The sequence below is a fragment of the Hypomesus nipponensis genome, chromosome 1 (assembly GCF_054491055.1).
Source record: "Hypomesus nipponensis isolate SF chromosome 1, ASM5449105v1, whole genome shotgun sequence".
Classification (NCBI taxonomy): Eukaryota; Metazoa; Chordata; class Actinopteri; order Osmeriformes; family Osmeridae; genus Hypomesus; species Hypomesus nipponensis.
The window spans coordinates 3760297-3770901 of NC_140361.1; the positions used below are offsets into that span (position 1 = coordinate 3760297).

The following is a 10605-nucleotide window of genomic DNA, read 5'->3' on the forward strand; positions in this document are numbered from 1 at the left end:
TGCCCCTCCGTCCCCCCCGTTCCTCCGTCCCCCCGTCTCATCGAACAGGCTATTGCTGTACTGAATTGCAAGCTTGTAGTGCCATCTACAGGGCAGCTACGGTACTTAACTAGATACGATATTATGGGTGATTCAATCAAGACTAACATGTTACAAGAACACAGGGGTGATCGATGTATCGTTTCATCGTCACATCGTTTTGTCATTGAATCATTTTATGATTTAATTTGAAGAGGAAAATTACAATGCGTTTTTCAACCTATGATCCGACTCAATTTCCTACACAACGCTCAGGTAATTCACCCGTTGACTGAAATAAATATATAAAGCGTTATTTGATTATACTGTATGGCAATTTGACAACATTTGAACTCGCACTTTGAACTATATAGAATGTATGTGAGCATTTTCTGAAACAAGTTTACACAACCGGGAGAGCAGTCTGTTATTACGAGTGATATCGTCTTGAAATTAAGAGCGCGCTGTATTTTGAGCACGCCCTCTATGGTTGTGCTGAACATGCTCTCTGATACCCGGAAGAAAGCAGATTTTCCAAAGATGGCGGAACAAGGTCCAATGGCGATAGCTATGCGGCTAAGAAATCAACTTCAGTCTGTATATAAGCTCGACCCGTTAAGAAATGAGGCAAGTGTTGTTTTTATTTGGGACCTCCTGTATACGACGCGGCCTATAGGAATTGTTTGAGGGTTCCAGGGCTGCCTGGATTCGGGTGTTTAAGGAAAGCAGCAGCGACAATCCGTTCATCTCCTTATCGGAGAAATGATGGAGAGCGCAGTAATAGCCAATGTGTGCGCAGGCGTGAGTGGGAGAGTCCACCCGTGTTGTTGTTCACTACATCGCAAGGTCCCGCGTGCGAACAATGTACCGTCTATTTATCTCAAATGTTACTCTACCTGTGTATTGTTTTACTTTACTGTACAACTCCACGTGTACGGCTGTTTACACTGAGCAAAAATACGCTTAGATTAGATGTTTGACTGTGAAAAGCGACGTTAGCTCCACAGCTGTGTAGCTTGCCAGCTAGCTAATGTTAGCTAATTGCGCAGGTGGTTTCTTTCCAGCTGTAGACTACTGTCTCCCATGCAGCGCTTCTGCACGGTTTTAACAAGTTCTGGGTTGTTGCTTAGGCTACCCTTTAAGCGTTTTCCCGGTAATCGAAGTCAGGTGGCAAGTTGGCTGATGGCAATAAATAAGTTATCGTTGACGTGCCCGTGCGTGCTACAACTATGTACACGACTTCTCAAACCGTAATTAGTTGGGCAGACGCACAGGATCACGTTCAGCTTTTGTGGGGGCTCAGGATTGTGACATTTTTTCTTTTGCCAGGTTTTCGATATTTTAGTTGCAGGGCACGCCCACCGTGCGCGTACTTCAAGCATTGGGTAATACGTTTTAATCGAATATCTGATTTTTTTGCAGGAGGAAGTCAAGTTGAAGATCAAAGACCTAAACGAGCATATTGTATGCTATCTGTGTGCCGGATACTTCATCGATGCCACAACTATTACCGAGTGTTTACATACTTGTAAGTTTAATGCTGTCACATTATTTCCTTCATGGCAACCAGCATGCGCACTAGAGTGCTGCGTTGTTATTCATCGGTTGGTGTGAGTTGGTCCGTTTGTCATTTAACAGTACGAAAACAGTTGCGTACAATGTTGGACAGCTGTCATAAGCGGCATCCAATAATGGGTTTAGTTTAATGTTGTCCAAGTTTTATAGACCCCGTACTGATTTTTAAAAAGCATTGCCTGAAAATGTGTGCATTTAGCAGGAGATTTCATCCCAAAGCAACAAAAAGGGGGATTTGAACTTGAACCTCTTGATCTTAAACTCACCGTCTCATCTGTACCCATACCTGTATATGTGTTTCTGTTTCAGTCTGTAAAAGCTGCATTGTGAAGTACCTCCAAACCAGCAAGTACTGTCCGATGTGCAATATAAAAATCCATGAAACGCAGCCTTTACTCAACCTCAAACTGGATAGAGTGATGCAAGACATTGTCTACAAACTGGTCCCCGGTCTGCAAGAGAGTGAGTCTAGCCTGTGTTCTCCTTGGTACTGCTGAGATGATATTGGTGTTGCTGGAGGGGTTGAGTCGCGTATCTTAAAAGACAAAACGACCAAACCAAGGTACCAAAGCATGTTTTTATGATTCTTCACCAGGTGAAGATAAAAGAATAAAGGAGTTCTATCAGTCGCGAGGGATTGAGAGAGTGGTTCATCCCTCAGGAGAAGGTAAGCTGGCTGGCTCTCATTACTCATATTATTTTACAGGGGGTCAGATGGCTGAGCGGTTAGGGAATCAGGCTATTAATCAGAAGGTTGCCGGTTTGATTCCCAGCCATGGAAAATGACTGTGTCCTTGGGCAAGGCACTTCACCCTACTTGTCTCGGGGGAATGTCCCTGTAAGTCGCTCTGGATAAGAGCGTCTGCTAAATGACTAAATGTACACTACATTTGTATAGAACATTTGTGGATCAAGGATTGAAATGTGTCATACATGACAGAATTTTTTTTTAAATCCCTTACACATGCAGTACGTACTCCATTCATATTTTACTCTGCAATTGAATGTGATTGAAACATTGTCATGCAGGCCTGTTGGGTGAGTCGGAAATCCTCACAAAGTCCTTGTTTTACTTTCCAGACTCGATACCAGACTCAGCAGGGCTTCCTTTCACCTGCTTTGACCACTCTAAAGCCCACTTCTACAGATACGACGAGCAAGTCTCACTGTGTTTAGAGAGACAAAGGTTTGTTCTCCCAATGCTGTCAAAACATCACTGCTCTTTTAGTAATATGTATTCATTGAGGAGATGCTTGTATGAGAAGCGATGTAAAGGAATTTAACCTGCAACTTCTTGATCTGCAGTCAAATGCTTTTTTACTGATATACTCAGCCCCATGCTCTACCACTGAGCTATACGCATCCGCCTTTTCAAAGCTGAATCTTCTTTTCTTTGTCCTCAATACAGTTCAGCGCTCTCTGGAAAAGATAAGACAAAACTTACCCTTCAGGTAAGTCATATGTTCTCAAAATACATTTTTGGCTTGTAGAGGCAAGCCTACCTGTTAAGTTATTGTCTGTGCGAAGACAGGCAGGCATCTCCAGTGGCAGTGCCTTTGTGGGCCAGCAGGGGGGGCTCTACACCATGGTTTTGTCAGACAGTCATTGTCTTCCAGGGAGTAGGAAGAGAAGGATGTAGGGTTCCTTTCAGTCAGGGCTGGTTCTGAGGAGAGGGCGGGCTGGGGCAGCCATGACCCATTCAGATTTGTTATGCCCCCCTTAAACAAACAAATTAAAAATATTGTATGGCGCTTGCAGACCAATCATGAAATCCCAATTTTAAAAGTATTTGTTTTCTTAAATTTCTGAATGGCTAGTTGGATAACACAACATAACTCTATCTTTCAGTTAGGATGTGAAAGGATGTGACTTTCACCGTGTTATTTTGCAAGCAAATGTATTTGCAGTATATGACAAGTTATAACTCGTTGTCATTTATGTGTGTGTGTGTATTGGAGGGATTTCCTATTTTGTTCCTCAGCTAACTAGCTGTGTGTGTATACAGTAGGCCTATTTCATATAGAATTCATTAGAAAGCACAACCACCGTTTCTTTCCTCGGTAAACCAGGCACAGGCACACATATAGTTTTGACATTACATTTTTTGTCCCAAAGCCACGTAGCAGCACCTCAGTGTTGTTTGATCAGAACTTAAGTGTGCGTTGGGTAGCGTGTTACCATCCCCCAGTCCCAGCACGCTGCTTGCAGCTGCGAGCACCTTGGCACCCCCGCTAGGGACGACCGCAGCCTCATCCTGGTTGCTTAGGTCATAGTGTGACATTAGGGGGAAATAAATTGTCAATTACTTGAATTACATTTATAATTATAGGCTACACAGTAAACTAGACTCTGCAGAGCACTACATGAGACGTACTCACTCAGCCAAAAAATAATAATCCTATCCAACCAGCAGTTCAGTTCTCCCCTGGACAAATGTTTTAACCGGGGCTGCTAGCAGTTGTCAGTGTCAAACAAATTACAAACGAGCACAAACTTGTATTACGCATTCTTTTTGATTAGAATCATAATTTCCCCCAATGGTTCCTAGTGTAAAAGGGTTCCAAAAGCACATAATTTGAAATGAGTGTGTTGATGTGGTTGTTTTGATCTCTGCAGCAGAAGTTTGTTCGCTGTTCAGTCCGTGCGGAGGTGAGACACCTTCGGAAAGTGCTGTGTCATCGACTAAATGTAGAAAAGCACCAGGTAAACTTTGTCGCTTATCCAACATTGCAAATACACACACTGATGTGACTGAAGTAAAGTGTATGATGATAATGGGATCAAACCGCTAAAATCTCTATAAAACGATACCCGCAATCTTAATTTTTCAATCCACCTGGTCAGGATTTACCCTTCCCTGTCCAGTAATTTACAAGTACATTATATATCCACACTGTAGCTCTGCGTGAACTTCAGTAGGTATATGTGGCAGATAGACCATAACTCACTGTCTCTGAAAGGACCAGTGGTCATTTCCATCCATCACTCTGTCACATGTATCCATAGTAACACAGAGAAACTGCCACTAGAAAGTACAGCACAGCAGAAAATTCAGGATCAGAAGTTAAGTTCTAACAGTATTTTGTTGGGCTGAGTTGAGGAACAGTCTATAGTTACCAGGCACTACAATAATAACCTCAGCTTTTAGGCATGGTGCTAGAATAATATCTGAAATACAGTACAAAAATTACCACATCTCCGGTACCAGACTGACACATTGTCTGTTTCTCTTCTCCAGGTCCAGATGTTGTTCAACAACGAGTCCCTCCCAGATCACATGACTATGAAGCGTTTGTGGCTGTCTCACTGGTTTGGCAAGGTAGGCCGCTCTCATATGGAGCCAAAACATTTCATACTGAATTCCTGAACACTTGAAGCAGCTTTTTCCACTTGAAGGTTAATTTAGACAAATCTGCTAGGCAGAGACAGAACATTTGAGTTTTAGTTTAGATAGGAATGTGTAGTGTTATAAATTAAGTCAGTACATATTTCTCTTTAACTTTACATTTAGCACTTACTGGAACAAGAAAACAAATATAAGATATAATTCCAGACATTAAGAAAAGCTTTAAAAGGGTGCCAATTAAATAAACGGTCTTTGCTAGTTTGCTTACTGCTTTTTATTCTTGTTTTTTATCTTGCCTTTGCTGTTTTAAGTAGTTTTAGGCCTATTTTTCCTCATTTAGCTTTGTGTACAAATGTAATCCATTTCTGTGTCCATTTCTGTGTTGATCTTTTGTAAACAAAGTATCTCTCCTTAGGCTCAACCGCTGGTCCTTCACTACAATATCAAGGAGAAAAGGACAAGATAGAACTTCCCCTCTCCAACGGCAGCTGTATATATTTTGTATAATACATATTCTATTTTAATAGTGTTTGTGTACACATACTTATTTTGCTGTTTTGTATTTTTGAAAATAAATCTGTGGAAAATGCACTTTTGGGTTATTTAATTAAATAATAGGCTTGGTGTCAAGATGCCATAAGTGTGGCTTTGTTGTTTGGAGGAGGAAACATGGTTGAAGCTTTTAAAACTGGAGGTTTTGAAAGGATCTGAAGCTAAATCAAGATTGATCAAGTAATGTGTAATAACTGTTAGACATAGACACTGACACATGGCAACCTTCACAGCATTGTTAATGAAACCTATTGGGACTTCAATCTAAATATTAATTTTATTTTATTGATTGGTAAACACATTGATTTTATCTACACACTGGTGAGCAAACAGCTATGCAACACTAGGTGGCAGACTTGGTATTCTCCTGAGCAGCATAAATCCAAGGTTCTGGTCTAAAATCAAGACCCAGCAGTTACAAGAATGTTTTTATATACAGAACCAGATTAATCAGCGGACGTGTATGTGCGCTATACCAAAAATAACTACAAATTTAGTTTTTCCTTTGGACTCAGGCCAACATCACCAGCCGGTAAAATATCAAATTACTTAAATATTAACAATCCTCAAAATATTTCCACGAGCCAAAGAAAGTGTTTGTTTTTGCAGCCACGTTAACGTGCTTCAAATGTTTTCTTGGAATTCTGTCGTTTATACTCGGTAATTGCAACGATGTTACATGCAACATTTGTTTTTAGTTTTTTTTGCACGGTGCATGGCACCAAAAGATAAGTAGGCTACTTATCGATACAAAATTAAATATGCAGGCAGGACAATTACATACACCTGCGTTTTGGACAGCAGGCCTACAAACAAACCCCTTTTTAAATACAGCCTAAATAAAGTGGCATTTGATGTTGTGATGTATAATTCATCGGTTAGGCTATATCAAAATTCGACCCAATACATTTCTGTTGGAGCGTGTGGTATTCCAATGTACCCTTGTGTATGGGTACCTTCTTGGGTTTATTTAGCCTAGTTAAGCTCTGATTTTAAAGCAACTATGTTCGTGTTCGTATGTTCATGTAAGGCACCACATTTGCGCTTAAAATGTAGGCTACATAAAACAATTATGAAAAAATAGGCCGCTATTCCGGAACGTTGTCGTTTTTTTTTTTTTGAAAACATAGGCCTATGCCAGATTCCTTGAAGTGGTTTTACCAACTTTTACCATTGGTCTTTCCACCAAATAAAACAATTACATTATTCCAATTTGACCCGAATAAAGCTATTGTGCCTCTGGTCCTGGTTATAATCACGTCTTAACTTTTCTTTTAAAAAGGACGAGCGTACGCTGGGAGGCCTATAGAAACTTCACGGATGCCATTTCACAATAGCACCACTTAACATTTGGTCCTACAGGCTTTTCAACCTCAACGATTCCACGCGATTACATCAATTGTGTCCCTGGCGCCTTGTCCTCCCCCTGTCCAGAGCCCACGAGTATACCATTCTTGATCTTGTAACAAGTGTTAGCCCAGGAAGGAACCTAAAGATATTCAAGCAGGCCGCAGTGGAGCAACAAGAGAAAGGCGACAACCCTCCTATTTCAAGGGACTCCTTTTCAGGTTTATTCATTAGGACCCTAATGCTAACGAATTGCTATTCATGATTTCTTCCAACACACGCATCCAAAGGGTGGCAGATGCGTAGCCTACCATTATTGCTGTCGTTTCAGTGAAAACTGTTTATATACGGCAAAGGCGGGTTAACATAATCAATCATGTTGACTAGCTTGTGTTAAAGACAATGTATAAACCATATGGCGCTGGAGTGCAAGCAGGCTTTTTTGACACAGCCCAGCCCCGAGTCTTAACCTTCTTGTGACAACTGTTATTCTAGAGAGAGAGAAAGAGGGAGAGAGTAAAAACTTGTTTAACTGCTGCTAATTGAGCACAAGGCACTTCGGAGCAGCGGCCTAGGATAATGTTGAAAGGGTTCAGCATGAATGACGTTAACCAAGCCAATATTTTTCCATAAAACACACAAATCCGCACTCCACTAATACAAAAAAAAATCTGTGCAGTTCTAATGAACGTTTGACACATTAATGTAATTGCAGGAAACAAAAAATGAAATATCATATACCCTTTATTTACATGTTGATTAAATAGAATGCGATCAAATTAGCGCATGTGATGTTTTCGTGTTTAATTTATATACATAACTTATAGCATGTAAATGTTTTCTCATACTCTTTTTATCGCAATTGTTTGACATTCATGGTGATGAAATATGTAAAACAACCTCTAATAAATGCAGCCACGGCTTGGCCTTAACATTTAAATTGAGAACTTAATATCCAATTTTTATGTTTTCAAATTTTACATTTCTCAATTGTTACATGGGTACGTCATGTAGACTAGTTACGGATTTCTGGCTACCCTGGGATAGGTGGATATTTGGCAGATATTGTGCTTTAGCAGCTAGAAATATGACGATGAACAACTATACATAAAATAATTGCACAACTTTCTCCCAAATGATAATTTTTTACATTAGGCTTTAGGCTTAAAGTTTGCAGTCTTGATCCTGTACCATATACCACAAAACCTTTTTCATAAACTACTGGAAGAAAAACGTAGCCCATTCCTCAAATAATTTGGTGACACTGAAAACGAACCTCTTGAAGGCTTTACAGTTTATGAATAAATTAAAACGGAGAAGCGGAAAGAGCAAACCTTCCATTGAGTTAAAATTCTCCCTTTGTCAATATCCGTGCAAAAGTTTGAAAAAAATGCCCTTTCTCAAAACACGGGCCTAATGTCAATCATCCACTTCAATTTCTTCGTCCTCTTCTGAGAATTCATCTGTCGTTGGGTCTCTGGATGAGGAAGGGGACTGGGGGAAAGCCCGGTGCCCTTGCGATGATGGTGAGATACTCGGTGATATAGCCCCAGAACTTCCCTGCGGGTCGTCAATGTCATCCATGGTCACGAGCTTCTGAAGAGCTTGCGGAGGTATTTTCTTAAGTGACTCCACGTCCGCTTTCATCTCCTCCAAGTCTCTCTTGAGCTTGGCCCGTCTGTTTTGAAACCAGGTAATAACCTGTGCGTTGGTTAACCCTAGTTGCTGCGCTATCTGGTCTCGGTCGGCCGGTGACAGGTATTTCTGGTACAAAAATCTTTTCTCAAGTTCATATATCTGGTGGTTCGTAAAAGCTGTCCGGGACTTTCTTCTCTTTTTGGAAGTCTGCCTCTGTCCAAAAGCGTTTACATGCTCACGACCTTTGAAGAAACACGAAAATAGTTAGCATGCTGTCAAAGAAAATATGTGAAAGCATCCACAAGTGAGCATTGGAAATTTGAGTGTGTCTGAAACAGGCCTATCGAATAAACCCAGAGTAGACTTATAGGCTACCACAAAAAGGAACAAATGTAAAATGTTGTTGGTTTTTCTAAAACCATAGGCCTATAACAATCAGTAATGTTTATTAGGCTATCTTCCTAACTACTGTGGATAACTTGTAGTTAGGAAACAGATTTATTTTTGACATTGCCATACAGAGGCCTACATGTTTTGCATGGATTCAACTGCTAATATAAACAATAGGCTACCGACACTCTTCCTAATCACATTTCACAGGACACACTAATTAGCATACCTCAGGTCTTATGCCATAAAGTAGGTTACAAAAGTCAACATCATTTCTCACACATTTTATAACAAATCTGATTTCTTTGCCAATGATTTGCTGATTCAAAGTTTGACTGAAGTTCAAAGAAAGCCAACACTGAAATGTCGCCACTGAATTCGTATTTGTACGTTATTGAACATCTATAGCTGTTATCAATGGACTTTGAGTGGGAAATTATTGTGGCGTAAAATAAAATCGATATTATGCCCGTGTAAAAGGAAAACTGTCTTACCTTCAGCCGCTTGGATAACGCTGACTTCCAGACCTTTAAATGTCTTGCTGGCCAGTTCTTCCAGTGCACATAACGGTGAGGAGGGAGTGGTAATGCCGTTCCTTACTGTGTTAGAGCCGGACACTTTTTCCACAGCCCTCGGAGGACAGATACTGGCGACAGATTTCTTAACCGAGGGTTTATTTAGGATATCCTCGATACTGAACGGTGTCAGGGGCTTGTTAGAGTTGGCCGGGGGCGGGAGCTGGTCTAAGGGAGCCCGTCTCCGCTCGTCGCCACTGGACTGCAACACGGAGCCTGCCTTCATGTCTTTACTGGAGGTCATCGCAGTCCGAGAGAATTACTGCAGGAAAAGTTGATTATTTCATTCAAATGGTCGGATAAACGTCCACGAGTGTGTGTTCTGTTCGTCTCTCCTTGGAGCCCCGCACTATAATGCCTTTACCGATTGTTGCAACTTAGCTTGTCTGAAATGTTTTCTCCAGAATAACCATGCTTCGGGCGTAGTCTGCTAGTTCACAGGCAGTCGAAATGTATTCCCTTGAAGAGAGCGACTGTTCCTCTGTGAAGTTCCATGAAGATCTTTAGAAAGTATACCAGGACTGCCCGGGGGCGATTCCCTGCAAGGAAAAGCTGTCTCAAGGAACAAGAAAAGGAAAGCAGTTACTGCTAACGAGTTATTGTTGATTGGGCGAAGTTCAATTAGAGAAACACTACACTACTTGCTGACCCGCTGCTGAGTCTTAAAGGGCCAGACCATAATAATTAATTGGACGCGGGAATAGGAGGAGTTTCCAATGTTGACGACGTTTGAGGAGAAGGAGATGGCTCGAGATGTTTATGCATCTGTCGCTCCTCTTTCTATTGGCCACTTGCTGTCCCTGTTTATTGGAAAGGGAGAGTTGATGTTCACAAATAAATGAATGTGGATCACACCTTTACGGTAAATTTATGAAAACAAACTGACTAAAGGATTACATATAATTGTTAAACATGGACAATAATAGGCTTTAGATGCTCATAAAATAGTCGGCAATTCTTAGGTTACCTATTTTTTGTTGTTACATGCAAAAGTGAATACAAAATTAAGATAATTTAAAAACGAAACGATCATTTTTTATCAATAATAATAATAAAGCAGCATATTTGTATAGAAACTTAGCCTATGTAAGAAGTAACCCTGGCCACTGTTGAGAATTTCATTTGTATTTATTTCAGAAATCAGATAATCGGGTGAAAATAGAA

At 40.7% G+C, this 10605-nt stretch overlaps 2 protein-coding genes across 4 annotated transcripts; one reads left to right on the forward strand and one right to left on the reverse strand.

Moving 5' to 3' along the window:
• The first annotated feature begins 504 nt into the window (after window positions 1–504).
• pcgf1 (polycomb group ring finger 1) lies at window positions 505–5530 on the forward strand. Of its 3 annotated transcripts, none has more exons than XM_084700945.1 (9): window positions 505–645; window positions 1441–1546; window positions 1903–2055; window positions 2189–2260; window positions 2674–2779; window positions 3002–3044; window positions 4210–4296; window positions 4832–4912; window positions 5355–5530. In XM_084700945.1, exons 1-9 carry the CDS (start codon window positions 505–507, stop codon window positions 5403–5405), a joined length of 840 nt encoding a protein of 279 aa, XP_084557071.1. In that variant the 3' UTR covers window positions 5406–5530. The 3 variants fall into 3 exon arrangements, with proteins under 3 accessions (XP_084557071.1, XP_084557072.1, XP_084557073.1); XM_084700946.1 differs by having other exon boundaries at window positions 514–645; window positions 4213–4296; XM_084700947.1 differs by lacking the exon at window positions 505–645 and adding an exon at window positions 766–882.
• Window positions 5531–7089: 1559 nt separating this feature from the next.
• On the reverse strand, window positions 7090–10061 carry lbx2 (ladybird homeobox 2). The gene is made up of 2 exons (XM_084698956.1): window positions 9361–10061; window positions 7090–8718 (listed from the first exon to the last, which is right to left on the reverse strand). The coding sequence occupies exons 1-2, from the start codon at window positions 9683–9685 to the stop codon at window positions 8258–8260; spliced, it is 786 nt and encodes a 261-aa protein (XP_084555082.1). The 5' UTR covers window positions 9686–10061; the 3' UTR covers window positions 7090–8257.
• Window positions 10062–10605: the final 544 nt, after the last annotated feature.